Source organism: Sinohyriopsis cumingii, chromosome 4, assembly GCF_028554795.1.
Source record: "Sinohyriopsis cumingii isolate HCF-2022 chromosome 4, ASM2855479v2, whole genome shotgun sequence".
NCBI classification, from domain to species: Eukaryota; Metazoa; Mollusca; class Bivalvia; order Unionida; family Unionidae; genus Sinohyriopsis; species Sinohyriopsis cumingii.
In genome coordinates this window covers 34,694,308-34,712,687 of record NC_142964.1, presented here as the reverse complement: position 1 = coordinate 34,712,687, position 18,380 = coordinate 34,694,308, and the positions used below count along the sequence as shown (strand labels likewise).

Sequence of the window (18,380 nt, the reverse complement as noted above, 5' to 3'; positions counted from 1 at the left end):
AAACAACCATATGAGAAAATATTCTGCTGGCATGATAATTTGTCCTATTGTGACTGGATAGTACATTCATAGAGAACATACGCATTGTAACACAAATTAATATTACAAGAATGAACACATCCACAAGTTCATTGGAATACACTTACATGTACAGATTATGGAGCATATCAACTATTTTTTTAAATTGAGAGATATGTTTACTTCAGTCTACCAATATGTACAAGCATGGCATAAATTTCATTTAGAGTCAGGTGCTGATCAACAGCCAGCTATGTCCACTTGTAAAGTGAAGTCAGACAAGGACAATACCTAGTTCTTCAACTCCATCAAAGACACAACCTATTTCTTGAAGTCCATCAAGGACCCTACCTACTCACTGAAGTCTGTCAAGGACAATACCTATTCCTTGAAGTACATCAAGGACCCTACCTACTCAATGAAGTCTGTCAAGGACAATACCTATTTCTTGAAGTCCATCAAGGACACTACCTACTCAGTGAAGTCTGTCAAGGACAATACCTAATCCTTGAAGTTAATCAAGAACATAACCTATTCCTTGAAGTCCATCAAGGACACTAACTATTTCTTGAGTCCATCAAGGACACTAACTACTCCTTAAGTCCATCATGAACACTACTTATTTTGTGAAGTCCATCAAGGACAATACCTATTTCTTGAAGTCCATCAAGGACACTACTTATTTACTTATTCCTTGAAGAATGTTGGTAGACATGTGGATTGAAAATTGATAGCACCCAGTTCACCCAGCTCCATGAAGGGCATTCTTTCACCCTTGATGGATGAGTAGTGTGGTTGGTTTTGTGGAGTTTAGTGCCATTTTCTACACATTATAGGCAATAAATGGCAGCATTTTGGTGGAGGACGAACCCTGGAAAAACAACTTACTTATGGGAAGCTAAGAGCAAGCCTTCTCACACACCTTCAGTGGTCAAGCCAAGACTCAAGCTCATGTGGACAGATGTGAGATCTGTGAGCTGAAAAGGAGACAACTCAGCCACCCCTGGCCCCTGGTTGATGGATGGACAAAGTCTGAGTCGCATCTTGGTAGAAAAGATTAAAGTGGATAAGGTTGAACCCACTGTGACTAGTGTAATCAATAAAAGTATAGTATTTTCTGTCTTTCTTCCTTTATACTATGAATAAGATACATTTTATCTTTTGCATATGTTAAGTAACAGTTCAACGACAAAGAGAATTAAAGAATTCGGCAAGACTATGTAAGTACTGAAACAATGATAAAGCAGATTCATACAATCTACTGGTTATTCAACCTGGGGCATACAGTAGGGGAACAAGGGTCATTTCTTTCAGCTGTAATAACTGTAGTCGGGAGGTATGTGTGTGTGAGATATGCATGTAGTATATTACAGCACTGCTGAACAACAGTGGCAATATAGGATTGCAACAAAAGCTATAGTTTGAAAAATGTAAAAACGATGAATTCCACAAAAACCTGACAAGATAAATGTCTTCCAACTAAATATAAACATGAAATACATGAATAAAGATGCATTTATAAATGTTAAAATTCTTTAAAAAAAGGGATATAAAGTAAAAATTAAAGGTAACATGTATAAAATCCTTACAATATATGATATGCATGTCATGGGGTGGGGGAGATGGAAAAGACTTTTGTTATTTCATGAAGAGCTCTGTCACTACAATAGAATTAAACAAAAGCTAAGTGATCAAAACACACACACCTCTGATTTAATGTTTTAAACCTTTATGACCTAAATTTTGCACAGAACAGTGTGAACAATGATAGTTAAGTGTATTACTGGCTTGGTCTGGAAAGAAATATCAACAAATCCATCAGTCTGAGATTTCGGGCAACATTTCTGGTTTTCCCTTGTCCAATTTTAAAAAAAATTCCTAGGACCACATCAACCACAAAATGAAAAATAATTTGTTTCTAACAGACAAGTGTGGCTGCACGTACATTCAATATGAGCTTTTTATCTTATGTGAAAAAGCCTTGTCACATGACAGCAGTGCACAGTTTTATTATGATTTTATGACCAAGATGATGTTGACTTTTGGGATAATACACATCAAGTGGATACACACTGGCCATTAATAGACAGTTGTTGTATTGGGTTTCATGCCATTTCAAGCACATGACAGGCTATTAATGGTGGTGGAAAAACTCTGGAAAAACCACAACAAGAACAACTGACCCATGGGAGCTACTAGCAGCTTTCTCACATACCCACAGTGGCCAAACTGGAGACTCAAAGCAATGCAGACTGAGGTGAGATGGCAGTAATCGGTAATGGCAAGTGTTTTAGACCACTTGCCCTGGCTTCCCTCCCTGCAACCAGTAATATGTATGACCATTTATTCAGAAGAAATAGTGACAGCATGAATGTCTGAATGTCACCATTAAGACCAACTAGACATCAAAAATTGTTTGGTAAAATCCCCATGCTGATATGACTATCCATTCATCAAGATATATAACAATATTTTTAAGATGTCAACTGTTAAGTCCACAATGTCAACCAAATCGATATCATTTCCTTTTAGACCACCTCAACAAGACAGGACGTCTTTTAGTGAAAATCTAGTTGACATGACCATCTATTCAGGAGAAGCAGCAACAACAAGATTTTTAAGATGGCCACTAATATAGCCATATTGTACATCAGAATGGATACATCAGACTGGCCATACTGGCTGTCCAAGTGGCACCATTTTCATACAAGACCAATTAGACCATGAGATGAATGTGTTACAGATGATAGACAACACATCATTATCCCATAAGCTCTTCTGGCATTTGTGGTGGACATATTGGACATCAGATCAGTCCCACTGTCATTTGATACAGACTAGATATCATAGGAAATCTTTTAATGAAAACCTATTCTGATGTGACCATTCATTCAAGAGGAGTATCAATGAAAAGATTTACGAGCTGGTAACTCTGTTGGCCACTTTGGATGAACGTGTTTGTCAAGTTTCATGTCAATCCCTCCAATTAGTTCATTAGGAGTAGTGATAACAAACTTAAGCTAACAGACAGATGGATGACAAACGTTGGACAACAGAACATCCCATAAGCTCTTTTGGTCTCCATGGTGGCTATATTGGAAAAGAGAGAAAACCAGCAAGTTTAGTAAAATTCAAACAACTAATTTATCTCCATGGAATATAAAATGAAAATTTAAATAACAGCATACAGTACTGTGAAATAAACCCAAACTGTCCTAAAAGTTTCATCACAAGTCCAAAAGTAAAGAGTATTCCAAGTGGATTCCAGTGGTGGTCCAAATGAATATGCTTGTGCACCAATATGCCTGGAATAGTGTTGGTGTGCTAAAAGTTTTAATGTATCATTATGATATAATCCAAAATGTCTCCAAATGAATTCATAAAAATCCCCAAATAGTGACTTAGTTTAAAAGCATTAATGATCAATTTGTAATTCCAATGAATAATTGAAATAAATCCTATCAAATTTAAACTGAAAACAAAAGAAAGACAGATTCCACTTCAGATGTTAACATAGAAAAGATTAACTATAATATCAGCAGACTTAATATAAGACACAATAAGAGGACTAGGATGAGGGACAATAGTTCATACCTAAAATGTTCTAAGTTGTCAATAAGATCAGGTCTATTACTAAACATTTAGTAAAGAACATGATAAACATGAGGAATTCCCAAGGGGAAAACAAATGCCCTAGACTCAATTCCAAGTAAACATGTTTACATAAAAAGATAATCTTAATATATAATCTACAGTCATAGATAAAAATTAGCAATGTAATATGTTGACATCAAAAAATCAATCACTCAATACAACTTAAATATATAGAACACCTCCCCTCCTAAGAAAAATACAGATTTGTACAATAAAACTTTCTTTTACATATTAATAAAATATACATATGATACTATAATAATTCAAATTACATAGCTGTCATTTGAAAGACAAAATATACATTAAACAATATGGTACTTCTATTCATGTGAATGTGCATCTTCAACTAGATTGTCTCCCTTGATATGCCTTACAATGTATTCCAGCAACAAACTCTACCTTAACAATCTTTGATTTGTTTTTCATTTTGTTAAAGAAGGAAAGAGAGGTTGTGATCACTGATTACAATAACTGGAGGTGGAGCAAACCAATACTCTTTTCAAAGTGTTATAAAGTCAATATCAAAGCCAAATATTCCTTCCTGATTGTGGAATAATTTTTCTCTGATGCTTGTTTCGTTTTTTTATTATAGAAAAATAATACTGGATGATGCACACTTCTTGCATTCTTGAGTCAATACTTTACAAACCCCTTCATCATCTGCATCAACAGACATTTTAAATGACTGACTGAAACCAGAACCCGAAAGGTCTGGTGCACTTTTATGTATGACATCTAATGTAACAAAAGCTTTTTGATACTTGTCAGAACAATGAAACTTGCTTTTCTTATTCAAATGATTGATCAGGGATTCAATAATTATGAGAAAAAGAATAGAATTTTTTTGATAATATACATGTACCCAAAGACCACATCAGCAGCTATCTGCTGACAGGCACTAGGAATTCACAGATAGCTTTCACCTTAACTTCTAAGGGACCTGGTTTAACTTGACCATGTCCAACAGGATGTCCTAATAATGTAACACAAGCATAGCAAAACTCATTTTTACATAAATTAATTGTCAAATTTGCATCAAATAATTTCAGAATGGTTTCCAAGTGATTTGTCTAGGTTATGTTGTAGATGATGAACAGTCACAGTAGGCCCGGTCAGTATGGGAGTATATACAGTAGTACCCACATCAAGCCTATATATGGCCAGTTCATCTAGGGCAAATTGGTTAAGGCACAGTACTCATATACCATATAATTAATTGCACATTACTGAAAAAGGAATACAGGCACATCATTATAATGTTCTTCAGTGCATCGACTCATGAATAAATACCAATTCTTTGTTGGCATTATCAATGAACCATGTAAATATATTGATCGTCTTTGTCACATTTATTATTTCAAAATAAAAATTTAAGACATTCCTATTTTAATAACCTGCAAGCTTCAAAGCCTAAGTGTGAATTAAGCTGGACACATTACAACACATTATACAGTTGACTCCTGCAGTTGATTTTCAACATTTATGTCCTACTGTGACTGGATAGTACAAATTTCACAGAACATCCAATGTTTCCCTTTACTCTCATTTGTGCTTCAGAGACCCACATTTATTATGACCCCCAGTTTTGATATCAAAACTTCTTTTTTCCTCAGTCTGACCCCCAGTTCTGACACCAAGGGGAATTTTGAATTCCGATCTTTTAACCCTACTGGATACTCTGGAACATAACTCGTTTTATGCACATTAATATTACAAGAATAAACACAACTCATAACTTTACTGATATAAATTTACATGCTAATCTGTACAGAAGACAGAGGGTGTCAACTAGATATTTATAACTGACTAACACATTTACATCAATCCAAGAATATGTACAAGCATGGAACTAGATCAACAGCCAGCTGCATCTTCACTAGCCAAGGTTCCAAAAACCCTATCTACACCTTGGCATATTGAGCAGATATTTCTGAGCTTCAGGTCTGTGAATTTCATTGAATGTGGTAGCAAGCCACTGCATCCAATCAAAATTAATTTGAACTCTGTCCCTACGTGATCAAGACAAGGGAGCTCACAACTTGAATGGACTGATAAATAAGCAATGTTCCAGTGCTGGTCCATGTTTGCACAAATACCTTTCACTTGAAAACACCTGTAATGGTTTCCCTCTGGTACACAGTAATATTTATAATGTTAAACTTACAAAGTATCCTTTTTAGGTCAATTGCAACCACCATTTTCAGCGGCTGTACAACGCACCACGCTAATGATTAGTTGGCATAATATACCAAGGAAGGCAACACATGAAATCCAATAGATGTCGCTAGAACAAAAGCACCAATATAGCTATTCCATCCACCAAGGCGACAATAGGGTTATCAGAACCTTGGCCAGCAAACATGCGGCCAGCTGTGATTCATCTTTTAACATGCTGAAAATATCCTAAATGAATGAATGATAATTAAATGTTAAAAAGTAAGGAACAAAATATTTTTGAGAAAGATTAGACATGCACACAAATTTTCAGACAATGTGGCCCCATTATATGTCAATGAACTATTTCATGCTAGAAAACAAGGCAACACTCCCAATTTAAGATCAATTTCAGCTAACTAACTTTCCATCCCAAAAACAGATAAAGAACTCTTTAAAAAAGTTTTCAATATTCAGGATCGCTAATTTGGAAAAGAATCCCAAAGGAAATTGGAGAAAGTAATATAAATGCATATAATCATATTCTAATTCAATGGATGAAAAGTGGAACTTATGTTTTGACAAAAAATACAAAACTTAAAGTATCAATTCACTAACTTTCCATTTTGTTGCCTCACTATTTTTGAAAGCAATGTGCCTAGCTGGAGCATATTCATTCAAATTTTTTGTTTATTATGTCCATACATAAATGTAGTTTATTATGTGTGTGTGTGTGTGTCTATGTACATGTACTCTGAATGCATATAAATGGAGAGCCACAAGGACTAGTTCCATGCAACTAATTTTAAATAAAGCTATTATTGTTATTATTATTATTATTGTTATTATTATTAATTATTATTATTATTATTATTATTATTATTATTATTATGTCCGCTTGTATCAAGTGAAGTCCATCAAGGACACTACAGTCCATTATGGATGTTATCAATTCCCTGAAGAATGTTGGTGGATAGGTGGATGGAAAACTGATAACTTCTGTTCATCCAACTCCATTAAGGGCATCTTTTTTACACTTGGTGGATGATGGCCATCGGGATTGGTTGGTTTTGTGGGGTTTAAGGTCATTTTTCAATACACAATAGGCTATATATGGCAACCTGAACATTTTGGTATAAAAAGAGCCCTCTAAGAACAACTGACCCATGGGAAGCTATAGGCAAGTTTTCCCACATACCTACATGGGTCAAGTTTAGACTCACATGGACAGAGGCAAGACCTGAAAGTGATCTGTAAAGGCAAAAACCTAAGACCACTCAGCCTCCTGTGACTCTGAGTGACATCTTGGTAGAAAAAATTAAAATGGACAAGGTTGAACTTACTACAACTAACTTATTCCAAAAAAATGTATGTCATTTTCTTTCTTTTTTCAATATGAACAGGAAATTTGTCATTAGCATGTGTTTGACAAAAGTTTATTGTCAAGTGAATTAAATAAACAGTCAAGTTCTTGTTGCTGTTTTTGTGGGGTTTAACGCCATTTTGCGGCACATGATAGGCTATACATGGCGGCCAGTATTAATGGTGGAGGAAGAACCAGAGAAAACACCGGAAAGAACCACCGACCCACGAGAAGCTACTGGCAAGCTTTCTCACATACCCACATTGGCTGAATCTTAGACTTGAACCGCCGCAGACAGAGGTGAGATGGCAGTGATCCGTAACGAAGAGTGCTTCAGACCACTCGGCCACTCGGGGCCCCGTCAAGTTCTTGAGTAGTGAATGATAAAGTAGATTTATATACTCAAGTGGTAATTCTACCCGAGGCACCTAGTGGGGCAAACAAAGGTATGTATTATTAATGCAGCACTAATTCTGTATAACAGTGGCTATGTGATGACAAGAAAACCCTAAATGTTTAAAAATTTTAAAACGATGACCTGCACTATAACACTGTCCAAATAAAATACGGTAACGAAATGAAGTACAAGCTAAGAAGTAAAAAAATGAAGATAGAAGATAAAATTTAAGTAATAAAATGAAGTACAAGATAAAAGCAAAATGAAGTAATAAAATGAAGTACAAAATAAAAGCTACAATAAATATTATAAAAGGTGTATAAAATAAAATATGAAAATAACCCATGTAAAATTCTTATAACAAATTGTAGGCAAGTCATGGGGTAGGGGAGAGAGAAAAGCCTTCTTCTACTGCTTAACAAACTTTGAAACTAATGCAGAATTTAAAATATGAAGTGATCAAAACACAAACCTCAAATTTAATATTTTAAAACTGATTCTGGATATATTTAAACCTAAATTTTGTTCTAAACTGAATACTGCTAGTAAAGTAGGTCTGGAAGAAATCCTTCAGTACTTCAATATGATGCAGCCAATGTTTTTGGCTTTTCTTTGCCTAATTTAAAAATTTGTTTTAAGATCACAGCAATCACAAAAATAATTTCTAGTTCTAAGGGTTTAATTATATCCGGTATGTGAAAAAGTCTTATCATCTGACACCAGTGTACAGTTTTATTACAATTTTATGACAAAGAAGACACTGACTTTGGGATAAAACGCATCAAATGGACACACACTGGCCATAAATGGGCAGACCTAACTAGTTATCTACACTGGTGCTGTTACTATCCCTAACTTATATTTTCCAAACTCCACTGACAATATGAATTAATGAAACTTGCATACCAACTCTTAAAAACAAATCAAAAGACAAGGTAGTTTACTGAAGGCATCTTTGTACATGTACAATCTGATCTATATGAAAAGCAAACATCCTGCTTGGTTTTACAGATGGTATTGATTGTTATGCGGCTTTCAAATCAACCAAGTGTAACATTCAACCTTTATTAGTGTAAATGCTGCCATCTGTTCTTGGTCTTAATTTTAGATATCATATATCTGGTATTTTCTTTCCTTTGGAAAATCTGATGTCATATATATCCAGTAATAAACCCTACCCAAAATTGTACAATAGTTACTAAGTATAATAACCCCAAATGACCCTTATTAGGCAAAAATTTGGGGTCAAAATATTAGAAACAATATTCCACTGAAGGGACTGACACTCTACTGGTTCAAAGGAAATTTCCAGAAATTCAAGATGAAACCATTTCTTACTTTAAATGTGGAGTGTTGAACTTTGATTTCTTCAGTGATAAGAACATTTTCCAATTAGCTGCTGAGGATGTCATATTTGAGATCAACATGGCACCATTTTCATTTAAAATCAACAAGGATCATAAGAAAGTCTTCTGGTGCAAATTCCATGTTCATGTGACTTTCCATTTTGGAGAAGCAATGATACCAAGATTTTCAAGATGGATTTCATGGTGGCCATAATCAATATCCAAATGGCACCATTTCTATTAAGCATCAACCAGACATCCTAACAAGTCTTTCAGTGAATGCACATTAACAATATGAACTGCCACTTAGAAGTAGATGTCAGAAGATTTTCAAGATGGCCATTGTGGCAGTCATATTATAAGCCTGATTGATGACGGCCTTTAATTTCTGTATGACCAACCTGACTTAAGTCTTTTGCCAGTAATATGACTATTTATCAGGAGAAACAGTGATACAGTAACAAGATTTTCAAGATGGCCAATCTGGCAGGCAAGATGAATGTCTGGATGGCATCATTCAGTCCAACTAGACATAATGATATGACCATATGAGGAGGAGGAGAGATGACAATATTTTTTTTTAGAGGCACATTGACTAAATATACCTTTTGAGATGCCCCTTTGCCTTAGCCAGGTTAGTTCTAGTGTTGTAGTGAAATGTATTCATAAAGCATCAGTAACCAGGCCCAGTTTTAATATCAGTTATGCTGACAAACTCTTGCACATTCACAGGCACGTGTTTTGATAGCTGACTGACCATTAAATTAGTTTGAACTGTAAAAGTACCAGTAATGGGGAAACAATGGCAGACATTGCTAACAAAACCTAGGTATTATGTTATTTAAGATTTAACTTTAAAATATAGGTCAGAAACATATGGGACAATGCTACATTATGGAATTCGAGAAAAGCATTGTAAGATCAAAGTTGTCTGCCGACTTGACTCATATTTGCGAAAATACTGGAAAAAAGCTGTGAAGCAGATAATATTTAATCAATGCCTAAAATTAATACAAGTACATAGACAAATAAATAAACCATAAATCTGCAATCCAATCATGGACTGTTGTAATGGCGCTATATAAAGAAGTTATTATATTACGAAAACCCCTCCTTCTAAAAAATAGATGCCCTCAGAGCTGTGTTGATTTGGTTGGAAAGAAGGGTTTAGTTCATATACCAACTATAAAGGAGCTATGTCTGTAAATTTATGCATTTTAGTGTGTTAGATATAGGTAGTTAATGTTTTATCAAACAGTGATCTGAAGACACGTGTGCATCTGCCGTCATGTACATGGTACAGGGGTTGTTCAAACACGATAAGAAATCTTTTAAAGTGCCATTATTGTGAACTGTTAGAAAGTATATTTTTTTTAAAAATACAAATATAAAAAAATTGAGAAAGGGTTATTGATTGAGCATTTTTACTAACTTGCAATTACAATAATGTAACCTGGTTATTTAGTTAAAATTTGTTACAATGTAGTTTCTGGTTTTCTCTTTTAGAATCATATGGCCAAAATAACTCAGAAAATATTCTACTAGAAAATAAAGTTTTGCTTAAATCCAATGTTAGATGCAAATATGAATACTTGGAAATAGAGGGCATAATTCAAATAAGAGAACTGCTTCACGTCCACATCTCATTGTTGAGCTCTCACTTCTCCCTATTCTGTCCAAAAGAAGTAGTCACTTCTCCCAAAAAATTAAGTCTAGCTTGACCCTGAAAACTTGTAGGACCATGCAGAATTCAATATGCATTAATATAAATTCCTTTTCAAAATTTTACTTTGTATTCAAGGGAAATAAATTATCTGTTGAAATTTACAAAACTTGTTGGTTTTTTGCTCTTTTCTGTCAGTGTGTATGTGTGTGTGATTTGGATTTGTAGCATAGCTTTAACAAAAGTTTCAGCCATATCACTATGACGTCTGCAGGGTGACAGTTAATAGTGATGTCTAGCACTGGGGCACCATGCCGCAGACATGTAGCATGATGTCCCACCCAGTCACATTATCTGGACACCAGGCCGTTCAGTCCTAACACTATCCTCTCAATGCTGAGTGCCAAGCGAGGCAGCTGTTAGTACCATTTTTGTAAGTCTTTGGTATGACTCTGCTGGGGGATCAAACCCATGACCTCCCGCATCTGAGGCAAACACTCTAGCCACTAGAGTGGTGTTTTCTGTCAGTTAATTTAAGACCATAGAGTTGTAACATAGTGACAAACCCATTCAGATCACCATTGATTCAGAAGGTGCAGCAATAAGAAGATTTTCAAATTGACCGCTGTGACAACCATATTGGATATCAGACTGGCCATATTGGATGTTTGAGTGGCATTCTTTTTATTTAGGACCAACTAGACCATGGGATGAATGTGCATTTTGCAAATGACACAAAACAGCTCATGCCATAAGCTCTCTGGTCTTTGTGGTGGACATATTGGATGTAAGATATGCCCCCGCTGTAATCTGGGACACACTTGACCTCATCGGAAGTCTTTTAATGAAAAACCATGCTGACATGACCATTCATTCAAGATGAGTATAAATGACAAGAATTTCAAGATGTCGACTGTGGTGGCCATCTTGAGATGAATGTGTTTGTAAAGTTTATGGCAATCCCTCTAATTAGTTCATGAGTAGCAATAACGAACTTAAGCTAATGGATGGGTGACAGATGATAGAAAACAGATTATCCTACAACCTCTTATGGTTATGTGGTTGCTGTTTTGGACATCAAATTGACCCCATTATCAATTTGGACAAACCAAATAAATCTTGTAGTAAACCCCATGCAGATATGACTACCCATTCTGGAGAAATTATAAGATTTTCAAGATGGTAACTGGGTGGCATTATTGGTTGTTTAAGTGGTATCATTTTCATTCAGGACCAATTAGACCACAGGATGACTATGTTACAGATGATTGGCAAGAGATCATCCCATAAGGTCTTTTGGTCTCTGTGGCCACACTGGACATCAAATCAGGGCCATTTTCATTTAGGACTTAAAGTCTTTTAGTGAAGACCACATATTGATATGGCAATTCATTCAGAAGTAACAATAAGATGGCCATCTGATCAGCACCAGTCTCATTTACAACAAGTACACATCATAAGATACCCTTTGGTGACAACAAGATGTCAATATGACAGGTAGTGTGGCAATAGACAGATGCTGTGGTAACCATATTGGACAGCCTTTGGGACCAACTACTGGGTAGACATCACCTGATGTAAAAGACCATGCTGATACAAACATCCATTCTGGAGGAATAGCGATTAAAACATTTTCAAGCTGGCCATGCTGGATGTACATGTGGCATCATTTTTATTTAGAACCACTAGACAATTAGGTGAATGTGTGTGTGTATTAGAGACAACAGACCATTTCATAGCCTCTTCTGATCAATGTGGCAGGTTTACTGAACATCAGGTTGGCCCCACTGTCATTCAAGGCTCAGAAAAATAGGCACTTGTCCCTGGATGAGTGATTTACAAGAGTTGCTCATCCCTGTCCTTGTCATACTCAACACAATAGCTTCTTAGGAAAATGTCAAAATCATGCAAATGTTACGTTTGAATACATGTCTTTCTAGATAAACAGATAATAAGACACAAGGTTTTGTAACTCGAGAAGTTCGAGTTGCACATACAGCCCTTGATTTCTTAGCAGTTTTTGCATTTACAGTGAAACCTTTCAGTATACTAGGCATCATAATTTTCCTTTTCAATGAAGTGTCACACCTTTAAGGCAGAAATTAGAGACTGAGAAAGTCAAAATTTCAATTTTCATCTGGTCAGTTATTAGTGCCCTTGCCCTTATCACCAATATTTTCAAGACTCTGGTTTTATTAATACACTTTCATGTCAACGTAAAGATGCCATCATATATTTAAATCAGCATGTAGTTACATTTCACAAGAAAAATGTCTGAAACATGCAACTGAAAGAAAACCTCCAACTCTCTCAATTTCCACCAATTTTTGTACTAAATGGTCAAACTTCCATTCTAGGGAGCTACAAATGAGTTTTGTGAAAAGGAAGATTGCAGATTTGCAAAATGAACTGAAACATTTCTAGCTCATTATCCCAACGATATCTGGACTAATCTGTTCTTGTCTCAAAATTATCCAATTTATAAACATGTCACAGTAACATGCATTGTGTAAAATTGGTAAAAACTCAATTGAGAAATGTAAAATACTCATTTTTCTTGTGAAAAGTAATTACTTGCTATAGAAATATCTGCTGGCAACTTCACTTTGGCATGACAATGTATCAATACAGCTTCAGTCTTCAAAATATTGGTGACCTGAGGCAATTAATTGCCTGATTATATGAAAAATCACAAATTTTGACATTTTCTGTCTTAATTTTTAAGATGTATGATTCATAAAGCTGTCTGATAGCTCATAGACAAGGAAACCTTTCTCCACATCAAAATGATGCCTAAATTACTAAAAAAAAGTGCCTACTTGGTAGAAAATGCATTCAGATTTATTCTCAATGTTCAAGTCTGCAAATACTCGATCCAGTGATTAGTAGATAGAAATGGCCTTGACAATTTTCAGCTGGGGTCAGGATAAGTGGATGAGTGCTTTTCCTTAGCCCTGTCATCTGGCATGAACTAGTTATCTCAAGATAAATGTATACATTTATAAAATTGTTCAAATCTGAAACAATATAAGTATTTAGTCCCAAGTTGGCAGCATATTGCTGTAAACACAGTTCATACCGTATTGTATGATACTGCATTTAATCAAAAGACAACATGTTAATGTGTGATGTGACGGGTTGTTATGCTGCAACTGAGGTAAGTGTGTTATTGCTGGTGTGGGGTGCTCCCAATATTCTATTTAAATTATTATATAAGTCCCATCCAGGCTCAATTCTGGTTGGAAGTTAAATTAGTGAAAGATAGATGTAAAGCTCAGTGCCCATAGTCAGCAATGCGAACAATTAAATGATTGAATATACAAGAAAGTGAAATTCAATGCTTCAAATTTCCCAAGTACTCTCCTTCTGCTTGACCTTGTGATAGCCTATTGCAGGGGTCAGCAACCTAAGGCATGCGTGCCATAGGTGGCACGTCAAGAGGTTTTTTGTGGCACACAAAGGACAGCCAAAAATCTCAATTTTAACAGTGTTACTCTTTTACTGGTGGCACGCACTCATTCATTTTGTAATTAATCCAGAAAAAAAATGGCACGCTATGTAAAAAAGGTTGACGACCCCTGGCCTATTGCATCATTGATTAGTAGTGTGAGATAGCTTTCCACCTGTCCTTGTATTCTACTCATATTGCTCAGCAATCTTTCTAGGCAAGACTAAATTTTTGCTTGCTAATTAGAAGTTATAAATTGGATCAAAACTGTTATCACACCCTCTATCTCAATTCCGATTTGGTGTCACTTTGACCAATCCAATCAAACTTAGCAGACAATGTCCTTCTCACTGTCTGTCCATGTGGGGACAGATTTAGAACACACCCCAGCCCTCGCGGTTTCTTCTGATCTAAGGACTAAGCTGAAACACATAGGAGGGAAGTCATGCAAGTGAATGCCTGCACTGATTCAAGATGTCGGGTCTTCTCTCTGGTCATGGTAACCTTGCATAAGAGATTAACTCTAGCCTGCAGTAATGTTTAGACATCAAACCATGGCTTGTAATAATACCTTAGTTTATACACAACTTACAAACTGGGGCTGAGCAAACGTGATGCAATGGTTCCTGACCTTTTTCTGGCTGTAATCCTCAATATAGTTTTTCAGAGCCTCACAACCCCATTTCCACATTCTGTTAAGTTTTTAAGTTAAAAAAATCCTGGTGACCCTGTGCAACCCTCCTGAATGTCCTCACACCCTGTGAGTTGGGAACCACTGTACCATCTTAAAGGTTCCAGTTCCAGATGTTCTGAGCATGTTTGAAATACATAATTTAATCATTATGAAAACTGCAGTCTTACCAATGCATATTATCAAATTCGCTCTGAACTAGTCATGGTCACTCAGCTGTTTGACATTCAAGATGGCACAATCAAGAGCTTGATGATTAAGACTCAGTCTTGTAGTGTATAAGTTTTGTGTTAGTAATGTTCACAGAAACCCCATCAAATTTATATTTAAAAAATGCAAATAGTTCTGAACCTGGGTGTAAAATACCCAATTTATTAAATTCCTATCTAGAGCTTTGAGGATCTTTGATTTAGTCTGCCGCCATTTCTGCTGCATAACAGAATGGTTCTATAATTTTCATTCACTTCATAATAACATTTAAACCTAAAGTATGGAACCTGCCTTAGAAGAACAACACTGCAAAATTGCAATAGACTATTATTGTAAAACCTTGAGAGAAAATCAAACACTCTTTGAGTAAAAATAAACTTTGCAAACAAAAGTTTTTACTTAGCAAATAGAAATGGAAACCTATTTGATTGATGGATGCCTTCTTTTGCCACATGAACAAAATTATAATAGAAAAATTCTGGCATTTGCTGCAATACACAAGCAGTGTATTCACATATTCTAAACAAACAAATTGACTATAAACACAAATATTTGAAATTAAGTGACTTAATCACTATGGGAAATATCACTTGATCTTAAAACCACATAATAAAATGCACCCTGAATTTGTCTTGTTTACTCAGCTGCTAATTGTAACATTATAAAAGGCATTATTTACATCCTGATGATTAAGACTCTGTCCATCATTAGGAGTCAGCATTTGTAGTACTTACAAAATACCCAATAAATTTTAAAGAGCATAATTTGTTCTAAACCAGGGAGTAAAATACCAGATTTTTTAAATTCTTATCTAAATTTCTGTTTAATGGTTACAATTTACTGAAATCTGAAATCTTCCCAAGATATAAAAATTTAGATTTTTTCACAACAGTAATGGAAATCCTGATCAGGGTCTATTTTAAAAAGAAACCAAATTATGGGACTTGTGCCGACTTCTAATACAAACTCTCTGAAAACCAATCAAGAGTACAAAAATGAGAAATTCATTCATCATAATTTTAAGTTCTACCTTTATTATTTCATTAAAATCCATAATTATTCATGAAATTCACATCTTTTCCTAAATGGATAAAGAAAAACTTAAATCTTCATCCTTGTGAAACAACACACCTGTAATTAAATATGACCAACCTCATTCAAGCACTGTAGATGAACAAAAAATAAGGTTCAATCAAAATATAGACAGTGTCTGTCCAAAAGTGACAGTCTATATAATGGTATGGCATACCTTGTCACCTTCAGCCACTTGACAGATGACCTCTCCAGTGGATGGGTTGATTGTCGGAAAAGTTTTGCCACTAACAGAATTTACAAATTCATTGTTGATGAAAATCTGAAAAGATAAATTTAAAGAAATGGAAATAAAATATATTAAATGAAAATCAAATCAGTTTTGCTTTTTATTTTAAATATATTTTTACTGGTTTGATATGGGTTATGCTATTTCATAAACATACCAAAAACTAAATAGAATGCATGAAAATTGTTCGTTATATTTGCAAACAAGTTTCTTTCTTCATCAATTATCTCCATTATTAAGAAAATTACCCCTTTTTGACAAATCAAGAGGCTAATTTTCCCCATCTATGTTGAAAAATTGCTTGGTACAGTTCTCTACATTTTTGGTAGAACATTACTTAAAATTGGCAACATACAGCATTGTTAGTGTTGCAGTGCTGTTAAGCACTAAGGCAGGCATACATACATACATACATATGCTGCAAAGCCACTATGACCAAATCACTGCCTAACCCACCCACCCACCGCTACCACATAGTATGTCGTGTTCCTCGCGGAGTACAACAGATGTGTACTATATATATATATATATATATATATATATATATATATATATATATATATATATATATATATAAAGTTTTTGGGACGTCTCTTTCTTTAAATAAGAACAATATTTACATTATGCATGCACAGAAATAGATGATGCCGTGGGTCTGTTCTCCGAATCCATTTTTCTAAAGAAAATGGTATGGTAGTGTGTGTGTGTGTTGTGACTAATTTGAGTTTTTAATGTAGTTTTTTTTTAAAATTCAGTCATATTGCTACGATGTCTGCAGTGTGCTAGTTTACAGTGATGTCTAGCACTGGGGCATCATACTGCAGACATGTCACATTATCCTGACACCATGCTGACCAGTCCTAACACTAACCTCTTAATGCTGGGCACCAAACAAAACAGCTGCTTAAGTACCATTATTATAAGTCTTTGGTATGTCTTGGCCAGGGTTCATACCCACAACCTTCCACATCCAAGGCAGATGCTCAAACCACTTAGGCCATTGGAGTGGTATAATAATTGGTACCATAAAGAAGCAACAAATTTCTGTTGGGCAGCAGCAATAGCAGTAATAGCAAAAGGTAGTGCTAACAGGAAATTGTGTAGCAGTAGCAAGACAACATGATTCTAGTTGCACATGTTCTTGAGATGTATGGGTATTCATGTTGGAAATCAAATATCGCTGATTAGTTCACAAGATCCAAGCAAACACCAACTCTTTGGCTGAGATACTTTATTTTGTATTTTTGATGGAGAATGTCATTTACATATACATTTTCAGCTGTATGCATCCTCAAAAGTCAAATGGGACATTCGAAGTCTGCCATGTTGTTTGCATTTAGTTTGTCTGAAAAACAAATTACCATATTAACTGGAAGCTTCTTTTCACATACTTTACTTTTCCTGCAAGATTTCACCCAAAAAGGTCAAATAGTTTATAAAAAGAAAAATGTCATCATTTATATTCAATTATGGAATGTCATAAGCACTTGTTAACATAATCATGATGTTTCCAACAAATCTCATTATTTTCATTAATCATTATATCATCAAGTTAAAAAAAAATCTTTCCCTCTCATGTCATACTGATTTTTCCTCAAGACAATTTGTGGGTTTTCTCTAATCAAATTTAGTCATTTTTGCCTACTTGCAATTTTATGTTTTCTTTCATTCTTCACATGCTGGGCAGACCAATAAATAAAAGCTATTTTCAATGACTACTTATTAATTTTGTTTGTTATTAGATTTCACAACAGTGACTATACAGTGTAAGGTAAATTTTAAAAAAATGTAAAACATGGATGACATTTAGGAAAATAAACCCTTTTAAATAAATGTCAACAATAAGTTTTAAAAAATGTAAATTATAAAAGATATCACAAATCTGAAACATGTAAATAATATAAAATATTGATTGGCACATGTACCAAATAGAAATGAAATATTTTATAACTGGTTTCAAGTTGAGCTTCAGGTATGCATTCTTTTCCAGACAGATAGGCGACACACTGACTGACAAAGACATACTTTTCCTGAAAGATGGGCGACACACTGACAAAGACATACTTTTCCAAACAGGTGGGCGACACACTGACTGACAAAGACATACTTTTCCTG

The 18,380-nt window shown here is 35.0% G+C and overlaps 1 protein-coding gene across 1 annotated transcript in view; it reads right to left on the bottom strand.

Annotated features, from left to right (window-relative positions):
- The window catches only part of LOC149800918 (aldehyde dehydrogenase, mitochondrial-like), a 69,592-nt gene that overhangs the window by 50,018 nt on the left and 1,194 nt on the right, over positions 1-18,380 (bottom strand). Inside the window, exon 2 of the mRNA XM_089954981.1 lies at positions 16,194-16,298. Within this exon, the coding sequence (XP_089811107.1) occupies positions 16,194-16,298 (105 nt within the window). The remainder of the gene's footprint in view (positions 1-16,193; positions 16,299-18,380) is intronic.